Source organism: Dryobates pubescens, chromosome 4, assembly GCF_014839835.1.
Source record: "Dryobates pubescens isolate bDryPub1 chromosome 4, bDryPub1.pri, whole genome shotgun sequence".
NCBI lineage: Eukaryota > Metazoa > Chordata > Aves > Piciformes > Picidae > Dryobates > Dryobates pubescens.
Genome location: NC_071615.1, coordinates 10,168,699 through 10,189,303, shown reverse-complemented (window position 1 = coordinate 10,189,303; position 20,605 = coordinate 10,168,699). Strand labels below are relative to the sequence as shown.

Below are 20,605 nucleotides of genomic sequence, written 5' to 3'. Positions count from 1 at the left end.
CTTCTCCCTAGTAACAAGTGATAGGATGAGAGAAAATGGCCTCAAGTTGCACCAGGGGAGGTTTAGGTTGGGTGTTAGAAGAAACTTCTTCACTGAAAGGCTTCTCAGCCATTGTAACAGGCTGCCCAGGGAGGTGGTTGAATCCCCATTCCTGGAGGTGATTAAAAGATGCAGGTGGTGCTGAGGAGCATGGTTTAGCACCATACCTGGTAGAGGTAGAGAATGGTTGGACCTTAAAGGACTTTTGCAGCCAAACCAGCTGTCTGATTCTGATCCTGTCTGATGCATTTCCTTGTTTCCTAGCACGTCGATGGCAGTTTTTCCGTGAAGCCGTTAAAGCAGAAGCAGATTGTAAGTACCCATTTCCTCTCTACTGCTTGGTTAGACATCTGCTGGTGTCCCACAGGAGCTTGACTGTACCCACTGGGAAGTTTCTTAATTCACTAAGAGTCTGAGATCTCACTTTGTTAGCTCAGATGTCACAAGCAAAGGCAGCGAGCTCCTGGCAGCCCTTAACATTGGGTTGGTTATTGCACAGCCAGATGTGTGGTGGGGCAACAAATGCAGCAGTGTGGGACTGGCAGAGCAATGGTGCAGCTCTCAGTGCTCCCCTGGGAGGCAAGCACTCTGTATAGTACTCCCTGTGTGCTTCTGCCTCACTGGAGCTTACATACACCACTGGCAAAGCACAGTGCTGAATGCTTCCATGCCTGTATGGGTGTAAGTACATCAGGTGTGCATAAGTGAGCCTCGGTGCTGTATGTGTTCAGGATGTGAATCCCATCTGTTCTTTGACACTGAGTTCTCTCTTTTGTGGTGTAGAAGGATCTCTGCAGACTCCCAGTGTTCTACTTGGAGGCTGAAAACTCTTTGCTTTCCACATGTGTGTGGATAGTTTTCTTCCTCCACAAGCTTCCTTGTTGTGCTCATGGTATCTCAGGAGTAGTCCCAGAGCCTGAGACCTTTTGGCTCATTGTGCCTGTCCCCTACAAGTATCCTGGTGCTTAGGCAGTCACAGATGTGGTGTTGCTGGTTCATATACCAGATTGTGCAGAGTATGAGAGGAAGGGAAGGAGGGAGATTGGCAGTTAGGGAATCATCAGAGGTCTGTAGCCCTTTTTTAGCCCATCCCAGTGTGGTGAGATGAGGGGAAGCTGTGTAGTTCCTTAACAAGGTTGTAGTTGCATCCATACTTGTGTAGAGAGAAAACCACAAGCAACTGCAGACTGCTAATATTGGTGAGAATGTCAACCTCTGAAGGGAAATCTGGTAGGGATCCTGTGGCAAGGCTCAGTGTGAAATGTCTTAGAGAGAGAGAGATTTGGTTGTTGATGCCTTCACCTTTAGAGGTGTGCTGTGTTTCTGCTTTAAATGTGTTTGCTTGTGATTGATGGATACAGTTTTCTGATCTGATTTACTACCAAGGAGGTCAGTGAGTGCCTTGATTAGACACTTCTTGCTCTAAGGTGTTCCTTCCAGGTTAGGAAAAAAGCCACTAAAGACTATCAGTTAATCACAGATCCAAAGGACATTTGGTAATTCCTTGCCTGCCTCACCAGTGCTGTGCAGAGACTCATGGCCTGTTCTTCAGACTTGCTTGTGCCTAGTGACAGCAATATTAGTCCTGGCTTCCTGAGCTTTATGCCACTGCTAGTGGTGAGTTGCTGCTCCAGCCTGATGTCTGTTCTGAGCCCTGTGTGTCCCAAACTGGCTCTCCTCCCTTCCTTGGTGCTTCCCCTGGCTGTGTTGCAGCATGACCTCCTGGCTAGGTGATCAGTCTAGGTCCCACAAGCGTTTTTAATAGAGAGAGATAAAGGAGTCTGTTGAGCTTGCAAAGGCAGGGTTGCAGTGAGAACATGCAGAAGAGCCATGCCCTGAGGGGAAAGCATGTGTGTGCTGTGCTGGAAGTGGCTGCCCAAGTGCTGAGGGAGCAGAGCAGCGCGATGCCAGCGGTGCCTCTTCCTTATCTGTTCTTCTGATCAGAGAAGACCATTTCTGAGTTGATTAAAAGCTGCTCATTTATCCTCCTCATGGGTGTTGGGGAGGGATTTTATTTTACTTTCCTCCTTTTTTAAACAGTGCTTAGGTGGCCACAAGCTCCCCCCGTGGCTCTTGGGTTGCTGTGCACACTGACACACTGTGTGTGCCGCTCTCCATTTAGCACTCTGGGCACCTCAAATGGAAGGCTGTCTTGCTGGAAGTCTCTCCAGGGAAGTTCCCACCCTGCCACAGTACAGTCAGCCAGCTCCTGCAGTGAAACAGTGTGTGCTTGTCTGTCTTTACTGGCAGAGCATGTAACCTTCCCACTCAGCCTTTGGTTGTGGGTCCTTTTTTTTCCCCCCTTGGCAGATTGCAAAGTGCAATGCTTGTATGTTCTCTCCTATGGCTTTTAAAATAGAAGGAGGCTCTTGCTTAGAAGAACACACAGTACCACTGAAGCTGAGAGAGCATCTGCACCCACAAAAGCATAGAGCAGAGGTATAGAGTGTAAGTCTGGAGTAAACCATCTGTATGGCATTGTACATTCTTCCTCATCACTGCTTTTCTTCTGCCTTCTCCATGCTATTGCCAGGTTCCTTTTGTGTGCAGCAGATCTCTAAAGCTCTTTAGGAGCAGGAAGCAGCAGCTAATGAGCTGAACTGCTTTGTTCCCTGCTTTGTTCTCTGGCTGAGATCAGTTATAATGTATGTACCAACCTGTTCAAAGAAATTCAGCCTGGATGGATACAAACAGATGGATCAGCAGAAAAACATGACCTGGACTTGGCTGGCGACTCCTGTGTGCATCAGCTGAGGCTGTATATAGCAACAGAAGTTGTTGAAAGGATGATGTGGTGCAGGATGGGTTGGAGAAGCATGAAGGTGAAGGACTGCATTGTCTACAATCACATGCTTCTTATTTATTCCTACTCTTTTAAAACCTAGAGGTCTTTGTAGTCAGAGCCATGTTACACTGCTTACCCTTCCACTGGGACAGGAGCTTCTCGGGGTTTTTAGAGGCAAGCAGTTAAAATGAAAGCAGACTCCTGCAGAGGCTTTGGTCTCTTCCTTCCTGACCTCTTCTTTGCTTTGAGCTGACCAGTTCTGCCCTCAGTGTTGCTCATCATGATTCTCCAAGGAGTCAGGATGCTGTAACAAGACTCTCTTTGTAATGTCAAGTTCCAAAAGGACATCTCCCACGTAATTGCTCCCAAACTTCCTGGGTGAGTTGTGAGCTGCTGCAGAGGGTTTTGCACAGCAGTCCAACTGCTGACCTCATTGCTGTGAAATGCAGGCCCAGAGGAGACTGTCTGTAAGCTGCACACTGAGTTCAACAGGGAGACTCTGGAGCTGGTTTGTGAAAGCTGCTGTGTCCCAGCTCAGAGCATCTCTGAACTGGCAAAGAGGCTGCATATAGCTGGCTCCTGCCTCACCTTCTGCAGCACTGAAATTCCGTGGCAAAGCCATTGCTCTTCTGGGAACCTGGCTTGGTAAGAGGAGAGAAGAGTGGCCAATTACACATGGAAATGCCAAAAGGCCTGTGATCAATGAGCTGTTGAAGCACTGGGTTCCCAGTGGCTTGGCTTCGCTGCACGATGGCAACTGGAGAGTTACTGGGGATGGCAGGAGAGCATTTCCATCCCCTGTGTGTGAGATGTGCCAGCTTGATACCTTGCAGCCCCTTCAACATTTTGCCTGTGGTGGGGTTTTGAGCAGAGGAACACAGCTTGCTCTGGGGAAGCTGCTGTGTAGCACCACGTATCGGGGGACTGCTATCCTTGTGCATCCTTGTAAAGGCTGCTCCCAGCTGTGAGTCTCGTGCTATACTTGCTGGCTAAACTAGGGAGAAGGGGAGAGCACACACAGTGCAGAGGGGCTTGTCTTGCTGGGACTTGAACCATCAGCTTCTCTTGCCTCACTGCTTTGTTTCTCAGGCAAGTTTGCAGGCAGCTGCCCGTGTTTGCATACAGGCATGGCTTGGAGGGGTGTGTCCCAGAGCTGGGGCTGTGAGCAACTTCCACCTGTGCCTAGAGCACTTTCTGCCACCACACATCCCAATTTAGAGATGCCACCTAGGGCCTGGGGATGGTAATAAAGGACACTGCACTAATGTAAGCTTGGCCCTCAAGTGTTTCTCGTAGTTTGTCTGCAGTAGCTTGGCATTGTGCTCCCAGGTGATGGACAGGGAAGTGATGTGCAGCTGGTGGTGGCTGTAACAAGCTGCCAGATGGCACAGCACCTCTGCTGAGGTATACAAAGATGGGTGGAACTTCATCTTGGTTCCAGTTAAGCAGTACTTCACAGGAAGAAAGGGCAGTGGAAGGCTGCTTGCCTCTGCCTTGTTTGAGCTATGGGGGTATGTTCCCTCCTGATCTCTGAGGCAAGCAGAGTTCTTGTTCCTTAGATGGCTTTGGCAGTGGCAGAAGTGGCCTGTTGGACTCCCTGCTCAGACCAGACAGGATGGGCACCACTTTTGCAGCAAGCAGAGACACTCTCCCACCTGTCCTTTGTGATACTTGTTTCTGTTATTATTTTTCTTGTAGCTACAGGGGAGCTGGCTGTTGTGGCTGTAACATGGGCATTTTGACACAGGGAGGGAGAGGAGGTGATCAGGAAACAGCAATGAGAGAGCAGCTGGCATTCAGCTCTTGTCTTCTTCCCTAGGTTGACCGGGTGAGCTATCTGCTTCAGGAGATCTATGGCATCGAGAACAAAAACAACCAAGAGACCAAGGTAAAGGTACTCAGGAGGATCCTGCTCCCTGAGCTGTGGGTGTCCAGCCTGCACCTTCTGCTTCTAACTGTGGGGCTTGTCAGGGCAATGTAGAGAGGCTTCCCTGAATGACTGTCAAGTCTGTGTCGTTCCTGCAGGCACTGAAGAAGCCCAGAGTCCTCTCTGTAAGGCTCAGTCACTGGAGTCATGCTGAGATGATTTTCATAGTATCATAGTATCAGTCAGGGTTGGAAGGGACCACAAGGATCATCTAGTTCCAACCCCACTGCCATGGGCAGGGACACCCCACACTAGATCAGGCTGGCCAGAGCCTCATCCAGCCTGGTCTTAAACACCTCCAGGAACGAAGCTCTTGAGGATGTTCCCATGGACTGGGATTGCTGGGAGAGCAGGGCTTCAGTGCCTCATGGGTCAGAGCACTGATTTTGAGGGTTTGTAGAGACAGCCATGGGTCAGTGTTGCTGCCTCTCTGTAGCCAAGGCAGTCGTGCCTGGTGTCTGTGCTTTGCTCCTGTGGCTTCTTTCTGAGACTGCACATTCCTGTAGTGCTGCAGGGAGCTGGGCTCAGCCTGCATTCCCCAGCAAGAGGGAGCAGAGCAGTACAACGGGATGTATGTGCAAATGCCAAACCCAGAAACATTGCCTGCCTTTAGGCAGGGGCTCCTGCTGAATCCCAGCTCTCTGCACAGCCCCATGCAGATTGTGTGACTGCTTTATGCTTCAGCCTGATGTAAAGCTGCCCTTTGCTGCCACCTGGGCTGCAGAGCATAGCAAGGGTTGACCTCGGACTGCTCTGCTGTGTGCAGCACATGATTTGCAGACAGAGGAGCAGTCACAGAGCAAGACAAGCAGGATTTTGTCTCCAAGCAGTGTGCAGAGTCCTGCCCAAACAATCCTGTGATCTCTTATCTGCCTGTTCCAACAGGTAGCACCTGAAGAGGCAGGAGGGAGAGGTCTTTTCAAAGATTTTTCTTGCACAGAGGATTGGAGGCTTTTTATTTGGGTCCTCCAGGGTCCTGTGATGATTCTCTTCCTCCAGCAATCACACATTTGTGGGCCATCAGACAAGTGGCCTGGGGCCATTTTCGTTCTTCTCAGTATGCTTAGCAAACTGTATGAGCGAGAAAGCCAAAAGCCTGCCCTCCTTACCTCCCAGCATAGTGCATGTGACAGATGCTCTGTAGTGCTCTTTACACCAAGGTTGCCCTTGGCCTAGCATGTGTTAACCCAGCTGACCACAAAGGCCTCATGAAGTTGGACCTTGCAAAGGCAGAGGGTGGCCCATGCTGGGTCATCAATTTGGTGGCCTTCAGCAGAACTTCTGTGCTGGGGTTCTCAGGGGTCAGTGGAGAGAGTGCTTGTGGTTGGAGAGTGGGTTTCTCCTGCCAGCAACAGCTTGCTCTGTGCCTGTAAGTCATTTTGTGGAGCTCCAGGTGACTGAAAGATGAGTGCATCACACATTCCTGTTGAATGGGTCCACACTGACCTTTTTAGCAGGGTGGCTGTAAGGAGGTGAGCATCCCAGGCTGGTTTTTCTGCAGCTGCATCAAAGCTTGTGCCGGCACAGGAGGCTGGTGAAGATGCTGTGGCAGGAGAACCGCTCACTTCATCACTTCAGAGGACCTGTGGAAACTGGGCTAGACATGGCTGGAGTCCAGCCCAGGGGCAGCCCGACCTACTGCCTGCCACAGTCAGCAAGCAGTGTATTTTGGGGCTGCTTTCTCCCTCTGTGGACATGGGGCAGAAGGGATGGGCTGCTGAAGAGGCTGCTTCTCTGCGGACCCTGGGAGCCACCAGGCTGGCATGTGGGACCTTATTCTTGGTCCCCCTCAGCTAAGGGCATTCCTAGCCCAAAGGAGCTCCCCTCTGCACACAGCCTGGCCCTGGGAGGGGCAGCTACACCTGAATTCCCAGGACAGTGCCCTGGTCTCTGGCATTTAGTGAGCTCAGAGCACAGCCCCGAGAGGAAGGGGTGTCCGTGGCAGGCTGGGAGGGCTGGAGCTTGGACGCCGGCTGTCTCACAGGCTTTTGGGTGGCAAATCTCCCCAGGCTCCAGGGTTCCTGGGCAGTGCAGCATGGCCCTCTCCATTCACAGCATCTTGCCTTTCATTTGCAGCCTTCAGATGACGAGAACAGCGACAACAGCAACGAGTGTGTGGTTTGCCTGTCTGACCTGCGCGACACCCTGATTCTGCCCTGCAGACACCTCTGCCTCTGCAATTCCTGCGCCGACACCCTGCGCTACCAGGCCAACAACTGCCCCATCTGCAGGCTGCGTGAGTCTCTGCCCAGCAACCAGGGCATCTTCTCCTCCAGGGGCTCCTGCTCAGCCAGTACAGGCTGGGGGAGGCAGCATGTTTTACACACACCACCCCAGGCTCAGCATCAAACGCACTGCTGCTCCCACTGGCATCTGGAGGTTCTTGGCATCTAAACTTACTGTCCTTCAACAGGAAAGGAGGAGCACATGGGAGAATGGCCCTTTGTCCATGCTTCCTTGGGTAGTTGCCCTCTCTCAGGGATGGATCTGAAAGTGCAAGTGCCCCGAGCCATGCTGTGTTGGCAGTTCTTGTGATTTGGTGAAGATGATGGAAAATCCCCCAAAGGAGGGGACACAGAGGTGTTCCCTGAGAGTATCTGTCTGAGACATCAGCCAGCCCCACTAGAGGGCTGTCCAAGTACTTTGCATGATTATTTTTTCCCTTTCCACAGCCTTCCTTTGACTTCAGCAGGAAGGCAGAGATGAGATAATGATCAGTTTGGAGTCGTTTACTTTGCCAGGAGAGTTAGGGGGATCTGCTTAACCCTTGCATTGCCCAAAAGAAGGGAAGATTGAAATAGTCATTCTGGCACCAGGCAGCACTCGTTGCATTCCAAAGGCTCTTGAGACAAGATCACTGTTTTTCCTGGACACACAGCTCCTGTGTTTTCCTCTCTGCTTGGTCCCTGAGGGATTTGATTGTTTCTAACTGATACTTCTCAGGAAGAGAAAATAAAGAGCCTGAGAGAGACATTTGGCCTGAGAAATTAAGTCTAAACAGTTCAAACCTGGCAAAGACAGAGCAACTAAAGGCAAGATCTTATCAAAGGAAGGGCCAGACAGCCTTGACTGTGAGTAGCACAACACAGAACACAGGAACAGCCTTATCTCATCTGCATTCTGTTTGTTTGGAAAGTGTCCCCCACATCCAACTTCCTGGGAATCTGCTCCTGGGGAGTGCAGAGGCAGCAAGGACAGATTTGCACCTCTGTCCTCTCTGGGCTGGTCTGGTCTTGCAAGCAGGTGGGGGGCAGCAAGAGCTAGGGGAATGGCTGGGCTTTTCCTTCAGCATGAGCAAGTTCTTACAGCTGCATCCCAACAGATGTCTGGCTCATTCATAGGCACCCTTGGCACAGAGGAGCCAGTGATATTAAAGAGCTGCAGATAAAAAGTGGGACTGTGGGTAGGGAGTGGAGATCAAAGCTATTGTGGTGGGAGGACTAAGGGATGGCTATGCTGGAGACAGCAGTGTGCCCACTCACCCTCCAGCTGCATTTGAGCTATTTCAGAGCCTGTCACCACCATAGCACTGGTGGTGTATAGCAGAAGCTATGCTTCCAGTGCCAACTGGACCTGAGGGCTGAGCTTTGTGGGGTCTGAATGATCCCAGAGTGGTTTTATGTGAGTCTTCCCCCATCCTGTAGCTTGCAGTGCACTGTCCAAGACCAAGGTCATGGTTTGCTTACTCTGTTGCACAGTATCAGGCCTGAAGCACCTCTGCACGTGACTGTAGTGGGACAGGCAGTGCCTGCTCTCTGCAAGGACTGCATGTACCCAGACCAGCAGATCTCTTTCCTCTCCAGCTCAGCTGACTAGAAGCCACAGCACTTGGCTTTGGTGTGCTCCCTGGCCCTGCTACCCACGGGCATGGGGAGCTCCCCTGTGCCGGCAGTGTGTTTGCAGTAAGCCAAGGAGCTCTGGCGTGCACCTGGCATGACCATGCAGTCACCTGCCTGCTGTTCCCTCCTAGCCTTCCGTGCCCTGCTGCAGATCCGGGCTGTGAGGAAGAAGCCAGGGGCTCTGTCGCCAGTGTCCTTCAGCCCTGTCTTGGCACAGAGTGTGGACCACGACGAGCACTCCGTAAGTACCTCGCGGCCGTGCCTGCCAGGCCTGGCTGCTGCTCTCGGCCTCAGTGGGCAGCTCCTGTGTACACAAGTTGCTTGGCCCACTGCCTGCTGTCCCTGGGACCTCAGGAGGTGTGCCTGCTGTCCCTGGGACCTCAGGAGGTGTGCCTGCTGTCCCTGGGACTTCAGGAGGGGTGCTCAGGCCTTGGAGTGAGGTCCTCCTGAGCAGGCAACAGGTGAGCCTCTCTTGTCAACCCTGCTAGACAGCCAGGATCTCTCCTCTCATGGATTAGTAACATGGCTGGTTCTAGCCAAGTGCCTTCCTCTCGTTTGGAGGAAACACATCCACAGAGACCTCAGTATGAGAAAGTTTCTTGGGGCCTGTAGCACACTCTGGACATGACAGGGGGGGAGCTGGGAGATTGTGAAGGGCTCAGTCTGACTTACACACACATCTGTGTGGCAGCATGCTCTGATGAAATGCCCTTTGTGTGGTAGCAGGAAGGCCTCGTAGTGCCAGCCTCCCTGAGCGATGGGGGTCTTGGCATGCAGCTGATGGAGCATGGGATGGAAGGTGTGGTGTTGGTGGCCTCAGGGCCTGATCTCATGTCCCCATTCTGGTGAGGGCAGCAGCTCATTGACTAACCACTGCTGTTGCACAGCTGACTCTGGTGAGACATACAAGATCAGAGTGAGAAGATCTGCATCTAGATCATCTGTAGGGTTTCATGGGAACAGAAAGGTATTGTCACAGAAAAAGCCTGGGTTTATCCATCTGCCTTCAGCTGGGGCTAAGAGATAGGATGGGGGAGAAACCCTGCAGGCTGTTGTGAAGCAGAGCATGGTGTGTAGAGGAAGCAGGTGCTGTCACCTGGAGCGAGGTGAGGACGTGCTGTGTGTCTGTCTGTGTCACTTAACCTCAAGAAACAACTTCTTTAAAACCTGGTTTTCTCTTGGCAGTGTTCCTTTAAAGTCCTTAAGGTCAGCACTGTCTCCCTGCCCAGCAGGAAACCTAGAAGGGAAACAGTAAGTGGATCTGATTGTGCTTGGCTCCCGTGGCAGTTCTTTGTCAGCAGTGTGGCTAGCACATGGAAGTGTCCCACACCGAAGGCTTTGCTAACACTCTGAGCTGTGCCCTGCACAGGCTGTGGCACTCCGCCTGTCACCTCCATGGCAGTGGTGAGACCCTCACACCCTGCACAGGCACTCACTAACCTGCCTGGTTTGCCTGCAAAGGAATAAACAAGATGGAAGCAGCTTGCCACAGAGGTCTCCTGCTGACACTCCAGGTCTGTCCTCAGGTCCTGAGCCTGGCTGCTTAATAGTTCCTGGCCAAGATGTTTTCGTAGCTTTGTAGGTCTGTGGGCAAGCTGCTGTCCCCTTGGCTCACCCAAAAGCTTCCTTGCATTTGTCTCATCCCTTTGGCAGTTTGCTGTGGGCACATCTTCTTGTGGTTTCCACCGTGGTGCTAGGATGTAGAGGGGGACAAACAGGCACTGCTGCACCAGGTCTTGCATTCAAGGGCACTGGCTGCAGAGGTTTGGTTTTGCAGAAGCAGGAAGGATGGAGCTTGTTTTGCTGGGGACTCTGAGCTGGTGTGAGAGTGTAACTGGAATGCTGTGCTGGGGCCAGCATGAATGGAATTGTAGGGGACCAGGAGGCAGGAAGGGGAAAGGTGAGGGAGATCCCCAGGCCAGCAAGGGTCTCTTTGTGTATTCCCATCAAATGCAGCTACATCTCTCAGTGGTATCGGGGGGCTGCTGTTTTCTTTTGCTCAAGCAGGTCTGGATGCTCAGCCTTACAAGGGAGGTGGCTTGTTCTGCTTGAGCCTGGAGAACACCTGAGGCTGGGTTCAGGTGATGAGGCTGTTGAAAGCTTGTCATGACCCTGGCTGTCTGCAGGCCTCCTACAGCAACTAGCAGCACTGCTGCTGGAGCAGGGGGCTCTGTGGGTAGGGCAATGTCCCAGGAGAGAGTAGAGACTCCCAGGATTGTGTGAAAACTCACCAAGTTGCAGTGAGTGTGTTGTAGCCATTGTCTGAGAGATCCTCCTCCAGCCTCTAAGCTGAGCCCTAGATCCTGAGCTCTCACCACAGCAAACCAAAGGGAGCAGCCTTGGTTTACACAGCCAGGAGAAAATGTCCCAGGCACTACCCAGAGGGATTTGTCTCCCTGATGTTTCTGTCCACAAACTAGCACCTCCAAGATGCTCTCTGGAAATAAAATGCTTTTGTGGAGGTGGCTTTTGGCCCCACCACCTACAGGTGGCAGCAGCTGTGCAGCGATTCCTCTTCATCCGACTTGGTTATCTTGCAGTCACCAGCTGTGGTCTTCAGAGAAAGCCCATAACCATCACAGGACCAATACACAGGGGATGTGTGTTGATGCTTGACCCCAGGTGTCACTCCTCCTTTCCTTCCCATCAGGTCTGGCTCCTTTTGTGACCACAAGTGAGTCGGTTCAGCAATCAGCTCACACCAAGTCAATGGCTGTGTTAGGACAAGTTGCTGGGCAGGCTCATCTGTAGCTGTGTGATGAGGAGATCAGGCACAGAGAAGCTACAGGAGTTCATGGCTAGGCTTAGCAGCAACACACCACTTTAGGCACAACACAGAGCCACCTCCCTGAGGATATAGGGCTGAACAGCTCAATTTAGTGTAAGTGTGGACTGCTGCAGTCATGTCTCTTTGCAGTGGGCTGGGCTGAGCTGCCTATGGCCTGCTGGGATGCAGCACAAACCCCATTTGTCTCTGAGTCCACAAGATCTTTGTAATCAAGAGGGGGTTTGGAGTTAAACCAATGTTGATCTAATGGCTTTGTAAAGCTCCCTTGGACTGACAGCTTAATGAGTTTTGCCCTCCTCCCTTTTGGGGGTCAGTGGTTCTGTGATCTCTTTCCTACCTTTTAGCAGAGGTGACTGTGCAGGGAGCCAATGCTAGCAGCTGAGAGGACTAAGACCGTGGAAGAAGTGGAAGTGGTCTGGGCTCCAAAGACCAGCTCTCAGCTAGTACACACATGCTCCCTTCCTTTGACTCTTTCTTAGTGGTGCTGCTGTGAAACAGCTGCATGTAGTAGGGCTGGAAGCAGAAATGGAATGTTTATTGAGCTGGAAGGGTCTCTGAACTGTTGGGTGAAAAAAGTCCACCTGTATTTCATAGCAGCTTTGTTAGGAACCTGCTTTTCCACCATCCTTGTCCAGCTGTTGAAAATATGACAGATGGGGCTGTCCATCCATGTTCTGGCTTTATGAGATGCCCAGGCCCTCCAGCATTGCTCCAGAAACTTTCCTGGAGCAGCAGCAGCATCACAACCCAAAGGGGAGCTTGTGGCTGTTGCAGGGGAAGGAGGCTGAGGCTCTCTGGAGAGATGGCTGTGGGGATGGGGTGCCTGGGAGCACAAGGTGGGAGGTGTAGGGCTGGACTGCACTGGGGAGCAGGACCTTCCCTATTAGGGGGGCTTCCAGCCTGGCAAGGGTTTCTTAACAGTGCCCCTCTCTGTCTCACCTGCAGAGCTCTGATAACATCCCTCCAGGCTACGAGCCCATTTCCTTGCTGGAAGCGTTGAACGGCCTCCGCTCCGTTTCCCCCTCCATCCCCTCAGCTCCTCTGTATGAGGAAATCAGCTACTCTGGAGTGGTGGATGGGATGCCACCGGCGGGCCGACCCCTCGTTGGGATGGACAGAGCCGTGGAGAGCAGCCACCAAAAGGGCAAGCGGAGCAAGTCTCCAGATAGGTCAGCATGGGGATGGAGGGGTCCACTCCTCTGGAAAGCCCTGGGGCTTGTGGCCACGTGCACTGGGACCAGGAGAGGGCTCTGGCTGCTCCCAGCACTGGTAGCACTGCTAACCCAGAACATTAGGAGGCCAGAAGGTACTTGTGCCACTGAGAGAGCTGGGATATCACCCCTGAGTTCAGCCTGAGGTGACCAACTTATATTTCCTAAAGGCTGGCTTTGTCACCAAAAGAAAGAGGGTTTCTATCAAGGAGAATTGAGTCCAGACTTTGGAGGGAAACATCTCATTTCCAAAGCAGTTAGTCCCTTGATTTGCATTAGACATTCAAACTTTGTTGGACTTCTGCTTTCCATGGAGCAAAAGAATGCTCGCATTTCAGAGCACAAAATGCTGAAGGAGATTCTTTAGTTGTTATCTCAAGCCTCCTCTAGTGGCCTTGTGATGGAGGATGTAGGTGTGGAGCAGGCAGCCCACTGCAGGTGTACTTCACGTGTCCCTTGCAGGGCTGTACAGACTGGGTCCAATGGGGTTTGTTCCTGGCACTCCTCACTGTGCTCCACTCCAAATTTCCTCCTTGGAAGGGAGCTCTGAAGGTGTGAGAAGCAGCCTGGGACCTGCTCCTCTTGCTTTCCATGAAAGACAGATTTGTCTGAGTTGTGTGGCTGTGCTGGAGCGCTGCACCACTGGGCTCTGCCCCAGCAATGCTGCTGCTCTTCTCCTCAGAGCTGGTACTGGAGGGCCCTGGGGACTTTAGCTCAATAGTTTGGTCTCCTGCTCATGTACGTTGGCTTATGCTGCTGGTGGAGGGACCTGGCAGGGGTGGTGACAACTTAAGCTGCTGACAACAAATCTGCCAGTGCCCATGGTGCTGGCAGTGCTGTGGCTGCTTGCAAATGGAGTTTCTCTTGCTGCAGCACACTACGGTCTCCCTCGTCCCCAATCCATGAGGAGGATGAAGAGAAGCTCTCCGAAGACTCTGACTCACCACCAGCACTGAGTGGTGGTGAGCTGGTCCTGAGAGAAACCAGCCCTCCAGAAGTAAGTCTGCTCTGCTGGGGAGCTGCTCTGAGCCAGAGCTCTTCTGGGGAGTGCTGCTTCTGGAACATGGGAGGTGCCTCATGAAGGGCCATCAGCTTCTGCAGTGGCAGGCTGAAGATAATCTTCTTGCCACGAGTACCATAGAGCCAGCAGTGTTGGATGCCTTTATTTACCCATAGGGAAGGCCATAGCTGCTGCCTGTACCCTAGCACATCTTTGGGAGCTGGGAGAGTTGGAAAGCCCCTTGGCTGCAGCCATGTCAGAGCTGACCTTCCCTCAGTTTCCTGGAGGGGCCCAGCAGTGTCTGAGGTGGAAGCTGGGCCCTGCTGGGCTTTCCACACCCACTTCTCTTGCCTGTAAGCCCCATCCATCCTGGCCTCTGGTGGGTGGCATCTTGGTGCTTCTGGGAAACAAGTCTTGGCCCCAAGCACAGCTCTGTGGAGACCCACCAGAGCAGGAGACAACCACAGTGATGGCCTCCAATTTGCAGAAGTAACCTGTGCCTTTTCCTCTTCACAGAGTGTGGCGGGGGAGGAGACCGAGGAGGCCTCGTCCTTGCAGGGTGAGTGTGCACTCAGCCCTGGGGGCAGCCAGACCTCATCGTGGTGTGCAGCTCTGCTGTGCTGGGGTAGCAACAGCTGGAGAGTGGACAGTTGTTCAGAAATATCCAGCCCTTGAAATTTCATCTCTCAGCTGCTGTGCTTCACCAGGTCTATCCTAGAAAGCATGGGGGAAAAGTCAGCAGAGCTCTCTGGTTTGTTTCTGAGCATCTCTCGTTGCTGTGAGCTCTGCACAAGCGCAATGTCCATGCTGTGGGCTATCTCCTCACACGGCTGAGGGAGGGGATGGCTGCCTGCCCCAGTGCAGTCCTGGTGAGACCATGGCTCCAGTACCAGCTATGCAAGATATACCCCATATCTTTGGGATGGGTCTCTGGTCCACAGTCAGCATCCAGAAGGCATGAGGACAGGGTGGGAGGGAAGTCCTGGGTGCATTTTGGGGCTTGAGCAGGGATGTGAACAGAGCTGGCCCTTTGCCACTGTGACCTGGGCCAGTCTGCCTGACCCCGCTGAGACCTCTGTGAGGGGGGCAGGGAGCTTCCTCAAGTGGAAGATCTCAACTCATCCTCCTGGCCAAGTGCTTTGCAGAGCTGGGCTGGTTCTGAAGGGCTGTGCTCTTGGCTGGTTCTAGGTAGCCGCCCTCCCTCGGTTGAAGATGTCCTGCAGGATGCCAGCTGCAGTGAGCACAGGAGCCTGACGCAGTCGGAGAGCGACCCTCCGGTAGACGTCTACCTGCCAGGTAATGGCTGTGCTGTTGGGGTTGGACCTTCTGCGCTCTGGGGTCTGGTTCAAGTCGCCAAGAGGCCTGGGGGTCTGTGGCTGGTGTGCCTGACCACGGGCAGTCTCCCCAGCTGGGGTGGTGGTCTGCAGCCTCGGAATGGGACAGGAATGCACCTGCCCAGGGCGAGGGGGGCTAGTGCAGAGGTAACTTGTCCCCCCTTTCTTTCTCTTCCTCCCTCACCCTTTTGTCTCTGTCCTTCCCCTCCTTTTTCCTCTCTGGGCTATGGCCGCTCCATGGCGCAGTTTATGTGACAATGGCTTCCTGTGCCTGCAGCAAACCATGCTCCCACATCTGGCTGAAGGAGGGGAACCATATGGGCCAGCTTCTGGAAGACCAAGCTGGTGTGGGGGGCAGCGGGCACCCCTCTGCTGTGGGGTGGTGTGGCAGTGGGGCCGTGTTTTGCTGGCCTCACCCCAACTGTTGTTGTTGCAGCCTGTTTTCTTCTGCAGAGCGGCAGTCTGTTCTGAGTACCTCTCTAATGTCTCCTTCCCTCTCTGTCTGCCTTCCTCCCTCCTGTCTTGGGCAGCACTGGGTCCCGATTCCTGCTCTATTGGTATAGAGGAGTAAGCTGGTACGTCTTCTCGTTCTTCTTACACATCGCTGTTGTGTGGGGCAGCAGGAGCCCTCCTGGGACAGCTGGCAGCCGGGCAAGAGCAGGGATGGGGCTGATCCTGGCCATTGGGGCAGGGAAGGAGGGAGCAGCAAACCAACCAGCGTGTGCTGCTGGCCCTGTCTTGGCTCTGTTTCCATTCCTGGCACCGGCTGTTCCCCAGTCCCAGGACCCCAGTCTTCCCCCCTGTCTTTGGCTAGGCTCCTGGGTGAGAACTCTGCTGCCTAATGGGAACTATGAATATCTATTGGCTTCTCCCAGACTGGTGGCAGATAGTGTGTCCCCTTAGAGTCCCATGTCTCACCCCTGTGCGCTTAGCAAGGGGCAGAGGGGATTGAGCTGGTGGGTTCCAGCCCTGTCTCCTGTGGCCAGTGCAGGGTAGGAGGGGGTGGGGGTGATGGTCTCCTTGGTCCACACTGCCCTTTCCCCAGGGTCGAGCACCCTGCTTGGGCACTGGCATTATTGGGACTGAACTCCCATTCTCCTCACTCAGGCTCATCTGACTTCACCAAGATGCTCCCCGGCCGCGGCACTGGCAGCCCCACGCAGCCCCTTCTCTTCAAGCAGACACGTCTTCACCTGGAGGACGAGCAGAGCCTCTTGTGAGCGGGGCTGGAACACCCCTGCCCCAGCCGCTGGACCCCAGACCCCACGCACAACCTCTTCCCCCCTTCCCCGGCGGGGCTGGCCCGAGCTCACCACCCCGGGGTTGCAGCGTGTCCCACCAGCAGGGTTGGCGTGTCCCACCAGCACGCTGTCGGCACAGCCCAGTGATTTTTTAAAAGACGTGCATGCTTCCTGGCGGTGGGTAGGGGCCGGCGTCGTGTTTTCACTTGGGGGGTGTGGCGGGGGGTTGGATTTTTGGGGTTAAAATCAGCAGATGAAGGACACTACCGTTGTATATTTTGTACACACCAAGCACAGCCCTTTGCTGTCACTGCCCCTGTACATAGCTGCGGCCCTCCCTGCCTGCCCTGGGTGCTGGGGTGAGCCTTGCCGGGACACGGGCTTCCGCCGAGTTGGGGTAAGGCTAGGGGTCAGCCTCGGCCCACCCTGAACGGGCCCGGGCTGAGCCCCACGCCTCCCTCCCTTCTACGCGGAGCCCGGCGCTGCCCACGCCGTGTGCCTTGTTCTGCTTCTGCGGCGGGTCCTGGGGCGAGCCCCTCTCTCTTCCCTCTCTATGTTTGTAGGAATAAACCCGTGGAGCAGTCACGCGAGTCCTTGCTTCGGGAGGGAGGAACGGGAACGGCCGGGGCTCGGGGACGGGACGGAGGCGCTCCCGGCTGCGGGGCGTGGGGGGCGGGGCCTATGCATGGGGCCGTGTGCCGAGCGAGCCGGGGGGCGGGGCCGGGTCTCCATCCCTCGTCCGCCTTTCCAGGCGCGCACTTCGTGGCGCCCACCCCTCAGCTTTGATCTCATTGGTGGCGCTCGCCGCCAGCCCCTCGCGCGGCCCTTGCCTAATATGGCGAGCGACGCGGGCAGCACGGTCCGCTTCCATTGGCTGCCTGCCGCCATCGGCCGCCCCGCCGAGTGAGGACGCGGGGATTGGCGAGCGCTACCGAGCCCCCATTGGCTCCGCGGCGGGCGTCCTGTTGCCACTGGCTCTAGCGACGATCGGTCCCGCCCCTTCGTCGCCGTCGCCGCCGCGCGTGCGCAGAGCGGGCTCACGGAGCGGGCGGCGAGACGATGGCGGCCATGGGGACGATGGCGGTCATGGGGGCCCTACCGGCAGGCGCGTTGCCGCCGCTGCCTACGCTGGGGGTGCCGGGCGTGCCCGAGCTGAAGCCGCTCACGCGGTACGAGGCGATGAGGCTGGGACCAGGCTGGAGCCACTCGTGTCACGCTATGCTGTACGCGCCCAATCCGGGCATGCTCTTCGGCCGCATCCCGCTGCGCTACGCCGTGCTGGTGAGGGGGCGGGCGGGCGGGCGGGGAGGGGGGGGGGGGGACCGGGGGCGGGCGGTGGGGCACCGGGACCGGCAACAGGACGGGGAACAGGCAGGGATGGGACTGTGGGGCGGGGCGGGCGGGCCTTCGGGATGGGTCGGGCCGCGGGATCTGTGGGAGGCGGGCTGCGGGCAGGCGGGTGGTCCCGGGCGGGCGGCGCGGTGGCTCTGGCTGCTCGGTAGTTGCTGTGCAGAGTAATTGATGCTATCGTCAAGCTTGACCGCGGCAGCGGCGGGCCCGAGCCCGGGGCAAAGGCCCCGGGACCCCCGGATGTGCGCCGGGGCGGACACGCCTCGGCGTCTCGGCCTAGGGCCGCGGCGAGCTCTCGGAGATGATGTCGGTGAATGGTTCTGGATGCGCTGGAGATGGTAGGGCCGCGCTGGAGCGGCCTGGAGGCTTCCCCGCTCTCCTCCGCCACTGCGGAGGCCTCTGTGGCGCCGGGCTCGGGCGCCCGCGCCTCCCCTCTCCCCTCGCCGGGGGGCTCCGCGGTGCCCCATTAACACCATGCGCCTCTATTGCAGATGCAGATGCGATTTGACGGACTACTGGGCTTTCCCGGGGGGTTCGTGGATCGCCGTTACTGGTCCCTGGAGGACGGTCTGAATCGGGTGCTGGGCTTGGGTTTGGGCTGTGTGCGCCTGACGGAAGCTGACTATCTGTGCTCGCACCTGACAGAGGGGCCACATCGCGTGGTGGCACACTTCTACGCCAGGCAGCTGACCCTGGAGGAGCTGCATACCATCGAGATCAGCGCGGTGCATTCCCGAGACCACGGGCTGGAGGTGGGACATCCAGGGAGGGGGTGTGTAGAGCTCTGTCCGTTAGGCCCAGGGAAGATGACGCTTCCCTGCTTAGGTGTCTGCTGGGCTGCCGCAGCCCAGCGGGGGAATGCACCGCATGTAGAGCTACCACCGGCGAGTGCCCTGCACCGCTGTGTAGCACCGGCGTTAGGAGCTCTGCCTACTGGCTGGGGTCGTGTCTCAGGCTCCAGAGCATAGCGAGCTCAAGCTCAGGCCTTTCCTGGCGACTGCCTGTGTAGGGAGGAGCCCCACTGACCTGCTCAGCCTCACGGTGTGGGTGAGAGCTGTTTCACATCTTGGGGGGCATTTCCCCCCACTCTAGGCTGGGCATCCTGGACCGGAATCGCGACCCTTGGTGTGGTGATGTGATGCTTTAACCCGAGTTTTCCCCAGCTTGCACGGAGGCAGGGCAGGAGGAGGCAGCCTTCCTCCTGGGTAGCTGAGTCCGGCTGACGCCCCAGGGTGAAGCGTGAGAACGAGGGTCTCCCCGGGCGCCCACCGGGCGCTCGGCAGGTTCCAGCACCTGTGCAAACAGAGGACATTTGGCCCTGGGTTGTGGTGTTGTTGAGGGGCACATAGGGCAGGGGGTGTGTGTGTGGGGGGAAGTGGGCTCCCTGTAGTGGCCTGGGGCAGTGGGATCCCCTCAAAGGGGCAGGAGGGGGAATGGAGCTAGGGCTGGACTGGGCTGGGCTGGGCAGGGAGAGCAAGGGCCTGGTGAGCTTGGGGAGAAGCAGCGCAGGGGCTTCAGCCGGGCTGAGGGCAGGCAGGCCAGGGCAGGAGGCCAGGGCAGGGCTTGGTGTGGGAGGAAGGGGCAGGATCTGGCAGGATGGGACTGGGCTGTGGGCCGGAGGGGTGCTGGGGTAAGGGTGTGGGGGCAGAGGGTGGTGGCGGGGGGGGCCAGTGCCACTGTGTCCTGTGCTAAGCTGTGCTCTATGCCATTGCAGGTGATGGGCATGGTCCGTGTCCCCCTCTACACCCAGAAGGATCGCATGGGTGGGCTGCCCAACTTCCTGGCTAATTCCTTTGTCGGAACCGCCAAGTTCCAGCTGCTCTTTGCCCTGAAGATCTTGAACATGGTGCCGGAGGAGAAGCTGGCCGAGGCGGTGGCTGCCACGCAGAAGCCGAAGAAGCCGGCTATAGATCACGCAGCCGGGGGGATGGGAAACCCGGCCGCGGCCAGGCACGGCAATGAGCTGGCGGCAGCTGCTAAAGCGGGCGACGAGTTGGCAGATAGGGCAGAGAACCAGGCGGCCATGCAGGCGGCAGAGCAGGCAGCGGTCGGGCTGGAGAGCGGGGCCATGGCGGAGCAGCTGGCGGCCGAGGCGGCGGAGCAGCAGGCGGGGCTGGGGGCAAACGCGGTGGCAGAGCACGTGGTGGCCGAGGCGATGGAGTGACGCCGCTGCCTTCGCACTTAAGTGGGTGAGACTTAGAGACTTTCTTCTACCTTTCCGACCCGTGGCTGGCTGCAGTTGCTGCCCACGCGCTCTCACTGCCCAGCCGGGGGCGCGGGTTTGGAGCAGGGGAAAGTGATGTATTTTTATGGCCATTAAACTCTAGCGAGCTTCCCAGATCCACCTGCACAGCCCCCTGCAGAGAGTTCATTGTGCTTACGTCCAGGCACCCAGGCCTTAGAGTTACCTTTTGATTTCAGGGGCGCGCCGCTGCCGCCAGGTCCCCGGGTTTCATTTTTAAGGAGCGGAATTGTCTCTCTCTGTTTGGGTTTTTGTTGTTGTTTTAACCTCCCCGCGGCGGCTTGGACGCGGCCGTACCTGCAGTGAGACGGCTGAGGGGCAGGGCTGCCGCTTGGGCACCTCTGCCGGCGGTGGCCAGCGCAGCGGGGCGCCCGCTCTGGGTGTGCCGTGAACTCCCTCCGGGGTGTTGGGGAGAGCCTGTGTGGGTTTCTGCCTGGAGATCTGTGGGAGCAGGAAGGTGGAATAAATGGCTTTGCTGACCGCTCTGCAGTTGGGCTTGTTTGTGACCGCTGGCGCAGAGCCGGTGGTGACCCAGAGCTTTCTGGGGTGGCAGCGGCTGGGGGTCGGTTCCCTTTTTCCCCCTTGCCCTATTACTTGTAGGACTGTGAGAAGCTGGAGGGAAAGGACAAGGCCCAGAGCTGCTGCTGCTGGCAGCCCCTTTTGGCTGGGGGTAGCTGGGGCAGAGGAGGCTGGCTCAGAGTGCAGCAGCACCATAAGCTGTGTTAAGCTTTGCTGCTGAGTTACTCTAGAACAGCTCCTGCACCCAGGGGCATCGGGCAGGGCTCTGGGGAGAAGCTGTCTGCACTGCTGTGGGTGCCAGAGCACCTCCTGGGTGCTGGCTGTGTGTAA

The 20,605-nt window shown here is 56.2% G+C and overlaps 2 protein-coding genes across 6 annotated transcripts in view; both read left to right on the top strand.

Moving 5' to 3' along the window:
• Positions 1-16,741, top strand: part of MGRN1 (mahogunin ring finger 1) — a 59,284-nt gene extending 42,543 nt beyond the window's left edge. The window contains exons 8-18 of one of the 4 annotated variants that reach the window (XM_009900531.2): positions 304-351; positions 4,644-4,712; positions 6,828-6,987; positions 8,722-8,831; positions 9,776-9,841; positions 12,324-12,547; positions 13,463-13,586; positions 14,106-14,148; positions 14,778-14,885; positions 15,454-15,498; positions 16,031-16,142. In XM_009900531.2, coding sequence (XP_009898833.2) covers positions 304-351; positions 4,644-4,712; positions 6,828-6,987; positions 8,722-8,831; positions 9,776-9,841; positions 12,324-12,547; positions 13,463-13,586; positions 14,106-14,148; positions 14,778-14,885; positions 15,454-15,494 — 993 coding nt within the window. In that variant the 3' untranslated portion in view covers positions 15,495-15,498; positions 16,031-16,142. Of the gene's footprint in view, positions 1-303; positions 352-4,643; positions 4,713-6,827; positions 6,988-8,721; positions 8,832-9,775; positions 9,842-12,323; positions 12,548-13,462; positions 13,587-14,105; positions 14,149-14,777; positions 14,886-15,453; positions 15,499-16,030 lie in introns of all 4 variants that reach the window. The other 3 variants (XM_054180481.1, XM_054180483.1, XM_054180482.1) reach the window with 3 other exon arrangements.
• A 444-nt stretch (positions 16,742-17,185) lies between these two features.
• Positions 17,186-19,985, top strand: NUDT16L1 (nudix hydrolase 16 like 1). 2 transcript variants are annotated; one of them, XM_054180485.1, is made up of 3 exons: positions 17,186-17,445; positions 18,006-18,266; positions 19,229-19,985. In XM_054180485.1, the coding sequence occupies exons 1-3, from the start codon at positions 17,224-17,226 to the stop codon at positions 19,676-19,678; spliced, it is 933 nt and encodes a 310-aa protein (XP_054036460.1). In that variant the 5' UTR covers positions 17,186-17,223; the 3' UTR covers positions 19,679-19,985. The 2 variants fall into 2 exon arrangements, with proteins under 2 accessions (XP_054036460.1, XP_054036461.1); XM_054180486.1 differs by lacking the exon at positions 18,006-18,266.
• The last annotated feature ends 620 nt before the right edge of the window (positions 19,986-20,605 follow it).

What these genes read in the sequence shown, in the direction of transcription:
- NUDT16L1 (XM_054180485.1), top strand. Translation starts at nt 17,224, where the DNA reads ATGGCGGCCATGGGGACGATGGCGGTCATGGGGGCCCTACCGGCAGGC. An exon ending in CGCTGCGCTACGCCGTGCTG is followed by an intron (nt 17,446 to 18,005) that starts GTGAGGGGGCGG and finishes CCTCTATTGCAG; the next exon opens with ATGCAGATGCGATTTGACGG. An exon ending in CCCGAGACCACGGGCTGGAG is followed by an intron (nt 18,267 to 19,228) that starts GTGGGACATCCA and finishes ATGCCATTGCAG; the next exon opens with GTGATGGGCATGGTCCGTGT.